We start from the raw sequence: 14,492 nt of genomic DNA on the forward strand, positions 1-14,492 counted from the left end.
AACGAAGTAAATGAAACATAGTCTTGCAATAGATTCAGTGTTAGGAATAAGCTCTTATAACAAATTTTCGGATACAATAAACTCAATATCATCTAAGATGCAACTTTGTTATACTGAGGTTTGATTGTAGCGCTAAAAACATGGCCCAAAAAGAATGGGCATCTTTCTCCAGGTAACGGCTGCACCCAGCGAATTTTATCGAAAATCTCGTGGAAAAACAACAACAGAGAGATGCAGCCATTACGCAAGTGGTTACTGGAAGCTATGGCATTTTTCGGTCAATACTTCCCCTGCCAGAAACGCCAAGGACAAAGGGGCGGACTCACGTGTGCTGCGACTCGTTGATGGCCATCTGGAGCCGCAGGTCGTCGTGCTTGCGGAGCCGCTCCTCCTGCTCCGCCTCCTCCTTGCTCATGGCCAGGGCCAGCTGGAGCTGGAGCTCCTCCTCGCCCGCCGTCTGGGGACGGGCGCACTCCAGCTCCGAAGAGAGGCCGCTCGCACCATCACCCTCGCCTGAGAGTCCCCCACACACAGGGCCATCATAAAGCTGGACTCTTGAAATACCTACAACAGGGCTTCTCAAGCATCTTGGTGCCAGAGAACCCCGCTAAGCTGCATTAAGTGCAACGCACAGACACAATGCAAATCTGAGAACACTTAAGCCCTCATCTATCCCAAGAGACAAAGCCTTAATTAGCAGCAAAACTGATTCGAACGAGTTGGTTCCTGGTTGTTCCAAAGCACAGGGCCGAAAATGCAAGAAAATAAGAAATGTGCTTGTCTGTTACTTTATGTCCTGTTTCAGTTGTACTACACTTTTTAATAATCCCTCCCCCCTTATTACAGCTTAAAAAACGAAAAACTAAGTCCTCTTGGCTTTCTTCCCTTGCATAGGTATAGGTAGCACAATGCAATAACTGTGTTTGCATTTTCCAGATCATCTGTCGCAGTTCTAGCTGTTTCAGCTTATGCCCACATTTCCAGTTGAAAGTATATTTCGTTAAACGGACTAATATGTACGAAGAAAAAACAAATGCCTCTGTAAGTTTTCCTAACCTGGCGAGAGGTCCTCACCTCTGGGTGACGTGGCATCAGAGTTGTACGAGTCCCGTCGACTGGAGCTGCCATACTGGAAAGAGGGGAATGAGAGAAATCGTAGTTAATTCTTGAGGCTTTCACATACGAAAACTACCGCATTTACTTGCGTAATGAAGCACTCGCGTAATAAACCGACCCCCCTCCCCTACATTGTTCATTGAAAAAAAAAAAAAAATCTTTTAGATGGATATTTTACTTCGGTGTGATAGCCAGTGCTGTTGACAATTGAACCATTAATTCATGCCATTATATTACAAAATAATGATGCAATAGACGTAAAAACAAAATTTAACAACCATGCTAAATAGTTACGAGCGCGGACAACGTTGATCAAAATTTGAAAGTCGTGCCTTTTGAAGCAGGGTACCATTTGTCAAACGCAGAATCCTCCAGCTTATAGCGCCCTACAAGCATACACGAGAAAAAACAAAGCGAAAAACACGGGGCAATCATGCCCATTGCGCCTATCACATCACGTGCACTTTCAACGTGCATGCAACGCCATCCAAAGCTGGATTTCTGTTGCCGACCATCTGGAATGCTAGCAACATGGCCGGTTTTAAGCGTAAAAGTTGGTCGAGCATGCGTTGGAGCATGGGAACCGGGCGGTTGGACAAGAGTGTCTCGGCAACGAATTTTCACACTTCGTTTGTGTGCAGCAGGTTTCCTGGCATGCGCAGCGTGGCTGTGCGGATAGAGCGTATAGAGCTTCAGGCTACAAAAAAAAGGTGCGTCGCGCACTTTGCAGCCCAGAACAAGAACACTTTCTCTTTGTGGAGAGCAAAGTTCTAGAATAGAGGCTCCGTAGCCTTGCCATTGATTTGAAGGCAGCAGCAGTTGGACAGAGAGTTTTTCAATTCTGCCATGCGAAAGTTTTGCTGTTATAACTCCCTAGACTTTTTTTTTCTCTCCCGCGTAATGAAGCCTTCCCCACCAAGTGGCATCAACTCTTCTGAAAAAAAAAAAAAAAAAAAAAAAGATGGAGTCATTATGCCAATTTCAACGTCAATTTCAACGTGGGGGTATTCACAAACGCTGGCTTCAGCCGATGTCTTGCATAGATCTTAAATTATCATGCAGGTGTTCGGAAAAACCTTACTTGAACATTCAGCCTTTCAATATCGCATCTACGACACGCCGCTGTGGTCTAGTGGCTAAGGTACTCGGCTGCTGACCCGCAGGCCACGGGATCGAATCCCGGCGGCCGCCGCTGCATTTCCGATGGAAGCGGAAATGTTGTAGGCCCGTGTGCTCAGATTTGGGTGCACGTTAAAAAACCCGAGGTGGTCTGAATTTCCGGAGCCCTCCACTACGGCGTCTCTCATAATCATATAGTGGTTTTGGGACGTTAAACCCCCCATATCAATCAATCAATCATTATACGCAGTAGACTCTCAGTAAACAAAAATGTATTTGTCTTTAATGTCTTGAAATGTTTTTAATGCTTTTAAATGATTGGTTTCATACTTGTATTCTCCCAGTACATGGCGTTCCTGATAAATGAAGCATATTTTTTGTCTCTTCAGGTTCCGTTTATTGGGAGACTCGTGCACCACCAGAGTAATCTTGATACTGTGGCAAGGCTGGCTGGCTCTCACATACTGTTCGTGTTATGGTAAAACTTACCTGATTTGCACACACTTCATGTGCACTAACACTCCAAGAAATCACCAAGTAAAAAGGGCGTCTATTTGTCCCGCAACAATAATCGTCATCTGTCTTGCGTTCCTTTCCTTGCATAATCCCCACGCGCGAACAACGTGCGTATTATCAGCATGACATAGCGTTCTTGACAGGAAAGAGGCCGGCGGTAAGTTTTCAAAAAAGGAAGCGCAAGCAAGCCGGATGACGATTGTTGTTGTGAGACAAAAAGACACCATTTTACTCTATCATTATTTATAGTGAACCGTTAAAGATAAGCTGCGATGAATCCCCGACCGAGTCTCATAGAGGCTAACCTATCTGCTAACCGCTTAAGGGGAGAGGCGCGTGGAAATATTGCGTTTTTTTTGGAAACTTTCACTTTTTTGTTTTCAGTCGTATTAGATTCTTTAAACATTCATGTTTACCAGAAATAAATTTCAATCGATAATTTGTGTCAGAAGCTACTGAAAAATGCATTCAAGTAAGCCCCGAAGACCTAGAAAATCGCTGAAATCTGCCGAAATCGACGTTTTCCCGGCACCGGTATCTCGAGGCAGCGGCACCGTGCGCCATTTGTAATCACCGAGGTGGGTAGAGTTGTCCATGCTCTCTCGAAGACAGGCTCAAAAAATCTCGTCCGGAAAGAAAAATATACTATAAAAAAGCCTTTTTTGAACACCCCTGCATGCCGTTTAAATCGCGCGGCGCGTCACGTGGTGCCGTAGCGAGCGCGCCATTGGCTAGCGCAGCGCCCGCTTGTCCCTTCGGCCCCGCGCTGCATGGCAAGCTGAACTTCGCAAGAATTTATTCAATTAGTTACGCAATGAATCCTGCCAGAAAGCAGGTGTACAAAGTGAAAAAGTAACGGACGATAAACAAGTATGTGGGAAAACGTCGTAAAGTGCGTCGTCAGACTGTGGCAAAGGTGAACGGCCCAGAGAGGTCTAGGCCTAACCCCAGCGTCGGCAACGATCGCGACAGTGACTTCGCCGGCGGCCTCGACGCTGCCGCAGAAAACTGGAGTTTTCTTAGAAGAACCAAAGGCATGCGCGTGATGGCGTACCATCAGCAGTGCTGTGCGACATCGATGCGATGACGACACTTGTGGGCGGAGCGGAGTGCCCGTCTTGCCGTGAACACAAACTTGTTGTTCGCGAGGTGGCAGAACGGCGCAAAGGACTGTCGTCCTGTCTCGAGTTGTGGTGTAAGAACAGTGAGTGCGTGTCTGGTGTTCTCTCTTCGACACATACGTCGAGGCGTGTTGCCTCCGGCGAAGCTGCCGCAGCATCTGACGACTGCGCGGAGGTGAGGCACTACGGCAACGACAGCTCGCGCGATAGCTTCGCGGCTAATGTGAAAGCTGTTGTAGCCTCGCGTGCCATAGGCATCGGACATGACCAGCTTTCGTGGTTTTGTGCGATTGTTGGACTAGCGAAGCCCATGCACCAGAAAACCTTCTAGGCTATCAGCAAGAAGGTTTACGATGCTGCTATGAGGGCCGTAACCGAAAATTTGAACCAGGCAAGAGCCGTAACAAAGCAGGTGGTTGATGGTAGTGACGTGGCCGTAATGTATGACGTAATGTATGGCAGAAACGGGGCCATAAAAGCCCCAACGGAGTTGGCGCGGCTACCTGCCTGGACACCGGCCTGTGCTTAGATTTCGAAGTCCTGTCGAATTACTGCCACGCTTGCAGTCTACACAACAACATGGGCTCTGAAGAGGAAATCTGGCAGGCCTACCACAGACCTGTCTGTGAGAACACCGATAGCTCCGCTCATGGCATGGAAGCTGAAGCAGCACTAAGGATATGGGAGCGCACTTTGCTGTATGAGACTCCACTTCGCTTCACAACATTTCTTAGTAATGGCGACAGCAAAGCATATAACGGAGTTTGTGATGCCAAGGTGTACGGTACAGGTGCCATCTGCAAGGAGGACTGCACTTATGTTGCGAAGCGCCTAGGCACTGGCATACGCAAATTGCAGACAACCACTGCCCAGAGGCGAGAAGCTCAAGCCGGCCACCATTGAAAAGCTGCAGACATATCAGATCGCCATCACGGGCAATAGAGGCAACCTACGGGACATGTACACTGCCGTATGGGCGTCCTACTTTCACTCTTGCTCCACTAATGGTGCTGGCAGCCACAACTTCTGCCCACCAGGCCACGAATCGTGGTGTACTGAAGCAATGGGCGAGCCTGCACTACAGCATACACCACTTCTGACAAAAGCACAGGGCCGGGCACTGCTGCCCATATACAAGCGCTTTTCTGACGAGAAGCTGCTGGCCCCATGCCTTCGAGGGAAAACTCGGAACGCTGCTAAGTCTTTCAACAGTAAGGTGTGGCTGCTGTGCCCAAAAACAAATGCTTCCCGAAGTGCTGTGGAGACTGCCACAGCCATTGCTGTGCTCTGGTACAGTAAAAGCTCGTTAATTCGGATTTCATGGGACCAGAAAAACTGTCCGAGTTAACCAAATGCCAAATTAACGAATGAACAGGGAAAACAACATTTAAAATCAAGCTGCAGAAGCATATCTTTATTTGTTGAAGTATTTTGTAATTGTCTGCATTTTCGCGCAGATTCCGGCTGACATCACAATTTTTCTTAACTGTTCCAAATGGCCAACAGCACGCAAGCTGTCGGGAGTGTTCAGGCAAGCATCCTCTAATAATAACAGCGCCTCCGAGACTTCCCGTGAGGTGCGATGAGGTCGCGGCTGTATCTTCTCGCATGATTCTTCGTCGGAATCGTGGTCTTCATGGGCGCCCGTGACATCATTAATAATCTCTTGATCGGTCAGGAGACCACTCGTGGCGACACCATGATCAAACACGATGTAGTCCTGAAAGGTCACATCTGTGGGAAGGACAGCATCGAAAGTCGGGCAGTCATCGTCAGTGGACTCGGTCGGTGGACTCTGCCGCTTTTTCGGCGTTGCCATCACTGTAGCGCACGATGGTGGTGACATGCAAATACGGTCACAATGGAAGAAAAGAAAACTCCGCAAAAAGAGATGGTTCCGACACGACAACACAAAGGAAAATGGTGTCGGGGGCGCTGAGTGGAGAAGAAAGAAGACGCCGACGTTCGGTTACGCTGAGATCGCCCCCGCTAGTTGATGATGATGGCGATGCCACTCAGGTTTTGGTTTCACTCCAGTGGTGCCAGCGCTGCTTTTTCACACTTTTGTGTAGCAGCAGCCGTCAGCATTTGTCCGAATTGAGCGGTGCGGAGCCGAATTCCGATGAAATAACGAAGGTTTGGTTCCATAGATTAACATGCACCTTGGCCGGGACCAATAGAGCCGTCCGAATTATCCGAATTAACAGGTGTCGAATTAACGAGCTTTTACTGTATAACCGGGGCCATGCAAGCTTCGAGGTGGTCCTGGAGGAGCTTGGTGTTCTACCACCAGCAAGCTTGACCACCCTGGGGGACTACAGCGACAAGAGGCGCATTCAGAAGGTGAATGCCCAACAGTCTGCTGAGGCGAGGGCTCACCGTCGCGCATCGGCCACGAGAGCTCGCCTACAGGACTCCGCTCGGAAGGACCGCGAAGGAGTTACATACAGTGCTGGTGAATTCTAGTCACCGTGGCCAGCTCCTGGACATACTACCTGTGCATTGAAGACACTTTTGAGTGTTTGCAAGTGCACCCTAATTAGTAAACATGTTTCAAACATTAAAACGTGTTTTTCCCATTTTGAGATGTTTGACCACGGTCACATTTCACTCACATAGTTTCATCCCTTTAAAATTGTCCTATTGCGATGAAACTTGGCACACACATCCTTCAAGGTGTATAGAGTGCCGTTATCTATTCTGATTTATGATACATAGCCATTGTCAATAAAAACGTACTAAGAAATGATACAAGGAACCCTGAAAAAAAGAAGTTTGGCAGATCTGTTCATTTTCTGTAGTAACAGCTTTTTTTTTCGCATAATTTTAACCTCTTAAATGCACACAGTAGTTCATGACAAGCATAATAAGTTATTACACAAACATCTACACAAAAGTTTTGGTGTCGAAAAAGCGAGAATAAAAATACCTTTCTTTTGCTATTGCATGTATAATAGCTTTAAAAGTAATGAGGCCACACAAAATCTGATAACAGTTTTGGAATCTACAAGAAAAAATATCACTGTGGCTAAATTTTGGAAACCCCAACTTGAAAACTAAAGAGAAAGTGTTTTCGAGTAGCGTCTCCCCTTAAGAGCAACACATGTTTGCCTGCATGCATGCCCGTGCGCTGCTGCATACGAGAACACAACAGTGCACTGGCAGGTGCGACTAAACTTGCATCTGAGCTTAAAGACACACGGAGAAGCATGCATGTACACATGCGTTCGACTGCCTTCAGTTGCTGTCACAGTGTCTGGAAAACTGCCAATCTCAAAGTAGAAGGGCAGATCGTAACGTCACCACTGCCCGACTGCTGTGCAGACAATTCGCGACAATGAAGGAGCATCTTGTGATGCCAGACACAAGTGCAACCCCCTCTTAAGCGCGAGGCCGGATTGAGACTCCTATGTAGCGCGGAATGCACAAAAGGATGAGGAGATCAATGCGATAAAAACGCCAGAAAATGCACGTAGAGTTATTTGTTCGAATAATGAAGACGTCGACGGCGGGCTTCGCCACTAGGCGGCGGCTCGTCTGTTCTTTAACAGTTTCATCCATCAAGGGCTCTGTACGAGCCTAGTTTGTCAATGCGACATTTGTAAAACACTGATCTGTACGCTGAACTTGGGTCACACGTGCAAAAAAGAAAGCCATTATTTAACTGCAATTCAAGAAATACAATGAAAGCAGCCAAGTGGAGAGCTGTTTTACAAGCGTAGAAGACGACACAACTAGCTGTTGCCGATGCTTGCCGTGACAACTCGCAAAGAAGGAGCAATCAATAACTATTTGTGGAAACGAACAACGCGTACATGTACATGCACGTAGAAACACCCTCTCCCCCTATACCAGTCGGACAATACTTCACCAAAGGGATGGGGAGTGCGCTTGCTTAGTATTTTACGGTATTTCAGGCTGCGTGCTGGGTTATTTTCTATCCCTTCCCCCCCTCCTTTTATTGCAAGAGGATCCTCACCACTTCCACCGGTCCACAAAGGGCCCCTGGGACGCCCACGATTGAGAATACCCGCTGTAGACCCTCTGCTGGCATCGGATGCCAGAAGGTTGATTGATATGTGGGTTTTAACGTCCGAAAAACCACCACATGATTATGAGAGACGCCGTAGTGGAGGGCTCCGGAAATTTCGACCACCTGGGGTTCTTTAACGTGCACCCAAATCTGAGCACACGGGCCTACAACATTTCCACCTCTATTGGAAAGGCAGCCGCCACGCCAGGATTTGATCCCGCGACCTGCGGGTCAGCAGCCGAGTATTTTAGCCACTAGACCACCGCAGCGGGGCATACCAGAATGTGGTATGCGCGATTGCACATAATGGAGGAACGCATGAGGGGACTGCACTTGCAGCAATATACTTCAGAGCACAGCGAAAGAGGTTAGCAGCAGCCAGCGTACCTTAGCCAGGGCCTCGGAGCCGACGCGGGCCGTGGCCTGCGCAAACCGCTCCTTAGCCTTCAGGGCGCGTGTGCGCTCGGCACGCAGCCGCTCGTCGTCCTTCAGCAGGGCCACCAGCTGCTTGGACTTCTCCCGTACGTTCACCCCCTGGTCCTTGTTGTCCTCCGTGTGCTGGAAGTCCTTCAGCGTCTGGATCGCAAAGATGTTCTCCTTGCACTGCTGGCTCACCTGCAACCGCAAAAAGACAAGGGCGTTACAATCGGATATGTTCTTCAGCAACTACATTATTATTTGCACCATGCCAAGAGACTGAAATACAATAATTTGCCTGCGCAGCAGCCAGCACCTCTCTTATGCCCCACAGGTGAGCAGCGGAGGCACCGGGTGGCGCATTCCGGAGGAGTTTGCCCAGGTGCCACATTGTTGCAGCATTGTGACAGCATCGGGACACACAGTGAACCCCTCAGCAACCATGTTAGTTGAACTGGCAAGTTGGGTGCATTGGTGCATGCTCATTTCTTGAAGAAAAACAGAGACAAAGGCAAAACGAGGGAAAAGACACACAGCACTGCAATCACAACTGAACTTGCTTTACTCCCGCCATTTTGTCATCGAGAAATCAATGCAGACCAACTATCATGTTCAAATATAGATACTTTCAATATCTGCAAGTGTGCTTCCGTATGCTGAACATTCACCTAACTAATGGTGGTGGCACGAGTTGCACTTTAAGTTGAAAAAGAGGTCTTGACTGTATGTGCTGGGGCCCGTCTATTATGCGTGTTTATATGAAGACGGCTGCAAGATGTTCCACATCATAGAACAAGAAAACAGTGTAGCAAACTGCACTTAAATACACTGTTCGCAGAAGTGATCAGCCACTATTAGTTGGGCTAACTGCATCACAGGAAAGCTAGCTTAACAATTAGAGCAAGTGTCTATTGAAGAGAATTTTTTGGTTGCAGTTCCAAAAAGTGTGACATTACACAGCTCAACAATTTGAGCATTTAAAGGGGCCCTGCAACACTTTTTGAGCATGGCCAGAAAACGCAGCCGCTCGGTAGTAAAGGATACCTACAACACGCGAGCCAAATATTAAAGCACAGCACGCGGCCTGGAATTCACAATAAATTACTTAGGTCAGCTAAAAATTGCTTTCTTTTCTCTCGACAAATGACAGAATGTGCCCAAAAATTACACGTGAATTACCCATCTATCAGCAATTGGCTGATTTGAACATGGCGCGCTCGCTCGTTACAGAGACTGCCGTGGGAGGCTGCGACCTGTCCAAGCGTGCACGCGCAATCACACCGAAAAAGCGGCGATTCGAAGAAAACAAAAAACAAAAAAAGTGCTCAAAGCCACGAGGCGCGTGTGACGTTTTTCTGCAGCCCTGCCATCCCTCCCTGCTTAGCTTCCAGCACTTTCGTCGGGGCAAGAAAGGAGAGATTGCGATTGCAGCATGCAACAAACATTTGTAACTCCACTCACACTTGACAGAATCTTAAAATTCTTGCGGTGTTGAATTCGTGAGGCAATAAGCTTTTCCAGTGAATTCATTCCATTGTTACTTGAAAAAGCGTTTCAGGCCCACTTTAATGTTGAGTGTCACAACTGTGCGGTGTAGACGCGCAAGAGCACTACATGGTTGAAATTGGCCCGCAGCCCTCCAACTACAATGCACCTGGGCATGCACACTAGAGCACTTTCCGAGAAGTTCCTGGAAAGCAGACCACTACACCACATGCATGCGTACGAAAAAAAAAAAAGTGCACATCCTGCGCCAATGTAGACGCTTCAATACAGGAAACCCACCCACGTACCCAAGGCCTTTGGTAACGCGGCCAACAAACACCTGTTGCGGGCGTACGTGGGCGAAAGAAACCTGTAGAACGCAGCAATGCAGGTGTTCTCGTTGCCCCGAAATTTCAATCCACGGGAAGTGTGAGCTTCCGCATGCGCGAGGAAAGCAGTGGCAGCAATAAGCTTTGCGCAGTCCACTAAATACAGAAAAAAAAGGGGCTAGTGATCGAATCCAACTGCCCCTATTAAAGGGCGAAGAAAGGAATGTACGGATGCTCTCATCACACGACAGTAACTCGAAAATGAAGTCTGTGCCACTTGAAGAAAAAGAAAATATCGGTAAATGAACCGTGTAGGGTTTACAACAGGTGTAAGATGAGATCTACAATAAAAAACGTGACCTTTTGAAAAAGCACAGTTTTGTAGAAGCACGGTTCACTGTGCGAGACCAAGTAACTGCAGAGACGAGAAGGAGAAAAAGAACCATGCAACTGTAATTATGTCAAGCACTTTCGTTCTGTTCTTTTTTCTTTCTTGAGCAAATATCAACTCCTGCTTATCTAACTAAGCTATACTGTAATTAAACTTCCAAATTTGAACAAAAGTGCAAAAAAATAACCACTTCAACACTACAGATCTGAAAAAATGTAAAGGTAAAATTGTTAAAATGCTAGACCAAATTGCCCAAGCTACGCAAAATCAGTGTTGCCAATGGAGAAATCTCGCACATTGCAAGGCAACAATGCCAAGTTCATTTGCCATGAAGAAAGCACCATGCACAATTCGACACAAAGAAGTGAATGTCACGAGACAGGAACTGCTTGACAGTTTGACGGTCAAAGCCTGCCACTTGCCCCACAACTCCTTGTTGCGTCCTTCAGACCACTCATCTAATTTGATGAGGCAAGTACGCCAATGTGCACAGCTGCCGATCCTAGATTATGAAACGGGCAACTACAATGGCAGAGCCGCTTTCATTTGCTGCAGTTGGCCAACAAACGAAACTACTGGGGCTTTTGGGGCTTTTGTCGACAGTCTGCACTTTTCGAGAACACAATGCACCATTCGTCCCAAAGAAGACCAATAGTTTTTTTTTTGTGTGTGTAAGTTTATTTTTATCCCGCGTGCAACAAAGAGTCTGAGCATGCCGCCTTCGAGTCTGAGGATGCTATCTGACTATGGGAACGATGATGATGCAAAACAAACTAGCCCAAAACATCGGCCAGCTTCCCTTTCTGCTTCGGGCAGTCCAAGTTCGCGCTTCAGCAGTTACCTGTCAGAATTAAAACTTATTGAAACTGTGAGAAAGGCGAGTCCGACTTGCAAGCCAAGCAGCATATAAGAGTTCACTGCTTTGCCATATAGCACGCCCATCTTGAACAAAATTTTCTGTCGGAGAATTCCTGTTCAACAAAGAAGTTGAAATTTTGCAGAAACGGTGCCTATTAAATGGCAGTACATCTTGAGTATATCATCAATTCTGCTATATTTTTTTTTGTAGAAAGAAACGTGTCTCTAATGTTCTGTATAATTTTGTCCCGCAACCTTGAATGTGGCTCTTCATATCGCTAGCATAACCCATATCTCGTTAATTGAACTCAAGTGCAGTTTGTTCTGCTGTTCATTTATGTATTGCATAATATATAGGGTGTGGTAATTACTTTAGCAAAAAGAATTTGATGCCAGCTACAAGAACACACATTTTGCCAACACAGTACAGAAAGAGTTGAGCAAATTCCGACCACAACAAATTATCAGCAAGTCGCGCGCTTTGCCGCAAGTGCTTCTGCTGTCAACAGTGTCACTGAATCCCTGCCACGGAAACCTAACTCGCAACCTTCGCAGACCAGCAGCGAAAAAACATGGCCCACCCACCTTCTCAGAGCCGGTCTTGATGAGGTACTCCAGCAGCACCAGCGCCTTGTAGACGTGCCGCCAGTTCTTGCCGTGGTCGTTGAGCCGCTTCCAGATCATCTGCATGATTTCCGTGAAGGCGACCACATTGTACGACAGGTCGGCGATCTCGCCCATGAGGGTCGAGGGGGGCCCCCAAGGGTCGTTGGAGGTCGCCTCGCGAACTTTGACCTGGGCGTCCGAGTAGTTACGCACCACATTCTTGACGTTGCGCCTGAGGCCGTGCACATTCATCATGAACACGTGAGAGGCGCAGCACAGAAGCTGCCGTAGATCGTTCTTAGGCACGGTATCACCCTCCTCGGGCGTAGGGCGCTAAGACAAGCAGCGGGGCCAGCACGACGAGGCACCGCAGCGGAATGAGTCACGGACTGTCGACGCGCTATGGTGAAACGTGCCACCGATGCACTGTGGGCAAGGTGACAACACTGCAACGTTTGTCGGCTAGAGTGGTCGTCTTAATGGCTTCGTGGATTTTACGTATTCGTACTCAGGTTGGAAACTCTGCACGCGAACTGACGGCAACAACGCTGATAGAGAAGGAATCAGCACACACGAGAGCTGCTCGGAGGCAGTCCAGAAGACGGCAAGTCCAGTGGTGGGGGCAGACGTACTTCTTCGCCGCGTCTCCCAAGAGAAGGGCGGTAGCGACACGGAGCGTGGACGGCGATTTTAAGGTGTAGCAAGCATCAGGGTTGGTGGCGCCTAATCACCAGGTCTTGATTGCTGGATATCGGGAGAGGAAAGAGAAAAAAACGTTTAACTGAGAGAGGAACAATGCAAAAAGAAAAACTAGAAGTACAGTGTTAAACAAGGATGACACTAAACTGTACCGACCATGTAATAATTCTTCCCCAGACGACGAATTTTCTGCCAAAGAACCTTTCTTTCTGAAAAGTCCGTACAGATTTAATTGCGACTTTGTGCTAAAAATGGCATGGTTCTCAACTTCCCTTTCTCAACCCACGTGGCGTTCCTATTCTGTATTGATACTGTTGGATAGTGCTGTCCTTGCTCTCCTGTATGGGTCGAAATGATCCGGAGGAAAAGCAAATTAACGGAATAAAATTTATCCCAGCACTCACATCTGAGTTGAAGCGTGAGCTTATTCAGTCACGTGGCAGTTACACAAGAGTACAGCACTGTACTTACTCTATTATAATGTGAAGACAATTGAAGTATGAGGGGAACGTCCCAAGAAGAACAAAACTAAACCAAATATAAAAGAATTGTGTGCATAATTTCACTTTTAGATAACTTGGAATATCTGTATTAGTATTAGACTAACATTGGGGTCGACTTCAGGTAGCAACATTCTGGAAATATACTCGCGATACATTCGAGAAAATACAGTATATAAAACAAGGTTTGGTGTGAAGGAAACAATGGTGAATTTCACAGCTGACTGGCCCCTTTCACCCGGAAAATTACAAATGCAACGAAATGTGGTAATACTGAAAAAAAAAACTGTACCACCTCCCCCGCCCGTCCCCCCCAGTGGCCCGTGACAGGAAATAATAAAACAAAACTCTGCCTTACCTTTACCTTGAAAAGGTGCAATCCTCGACGTGGTCTGCCTCTGAAGCAAGACGAGCGCACCTTGCTTGATGTTCCCAGCAGCACTTTGTGCCGACGTACGGATACAAATACGTGAATTTCTGGTTGGGAGGGCAGGATTCGCACTCACAGTTCGGGGCACCACTGATCTCGCCTCCGAAAAGAGCCTGGGCCTGGCTTCGGAATTTTGACTGCCAGCGACGAGATCGCAGGGGCGGGGAAGGGGTGAAAGAGGTCACAGATATACGAGTGGGGACGAGGGGTCGCCGTCAACTGTACGGCCGGGACAGCATGTCACGCGACGACGACCGGGTGGCGACACGGTGGTAGGCGGAGAGGCGTCAGTGGCACGAAGCACAGTGGTGGTCTGGCAGGAAACAACCTGCGAGATGCAGAACATGCACACTGCTCGGAGAACGGTCGTGGGAAGCACATTCAAAAAAAGAAAGTGATTTGACATTCTATTCTAGGTAGTCTCTGGGGTGTTTTCCAGCAATGCTTCAACGTCGCATAGGACAAAAACCAAGTTTTGCTACACGCTCGAACCAGCTCTAAATGAGACAATAAAAGACCCAATCCAAAATCCAGCTAGAATTACTGGACATCTAAAGCTTCAAGGTTTTTTCTTTTTTTTTTAATATGTACAGAGATTACCTGCGTTGTACCTTGCAACATACTTTGCAACCTTTCATAACATTTTTTTATAGCTGCCAAATTGAACTTCAATTTCATGTTACCTTTTCAGTAACCTTTGTTTGTAGGTCCAAATGTATCATAAAATTATGCCAAAGATGCACGAAAAATTAAATACAAGTAATGTGAAATGAGAAACACACAAGGCATATACAGAACCTCAAAACCACCACCACATTTCGAGTAAACGCATGCATCGAGTTCGGAACGCCATCACGATGAACGGCGTCGAA

The 14,492-nt window shown here is 47.3% G+C and overlaps 1 protein-coding gene across 11 annotated transcripts in view; it reads right to left on the reverse strand.

Moving 5' to 3' along the window:
* lqf (epsin homolog lqf) overlaps nt 1-14,492 on the reverse strand; it is a 49,143-nt gene that overhangs the window by 28,025 nt on the left and 6,626 nt on the right. For 9 of the 11 annotated variants that reach the window (XM_037431051.2, XM_037431043.2, XM_037431044.2 and 6 more), the window contains 5 exons: nt 13,549-13,948; nt 11,971-12,735; nt 8,293-8,520; nt 1,057-1,129; nt 327-513 (listed from right to left, as the gene is read on the reverse strand). In XM_037431051.2, the coding sequence (XP_037286948.2) occupies nt 327-513; nt 1,057-1,129; nt 8,293-8,520; nt 11,971-12,246 (764 nt within the window). In that variant the 5' untranslated portion in view covers nt 12,247-12,735; nt 13,549-13,948. The remainder of the gene's footprint in view (nt 1-326; nt 514-1,056; nt 1,130-8,292; nt 8,521-11,970; nt 12,736-13,548; nt 13,949-14,492) is intronic. The other 2 variants (XM_037431047.2, XM_037431049.2) reach the window with 2 other exon arrangements.

Source organism: Rhipicephalus microplus, chromosome 7 (assembly GCF_043290135.1).
Source record: "Rhipicephalus microplus isolate Deutch F79 chromosome 7, USDA_Rmic, whole genome shotgun sequence".
NCBI lineage: Eukaryota > Metazoa > Arthropoda > Arachnida > Ixodida > Ixodidae > Rhipicephalus > Rhipicephalus microplus.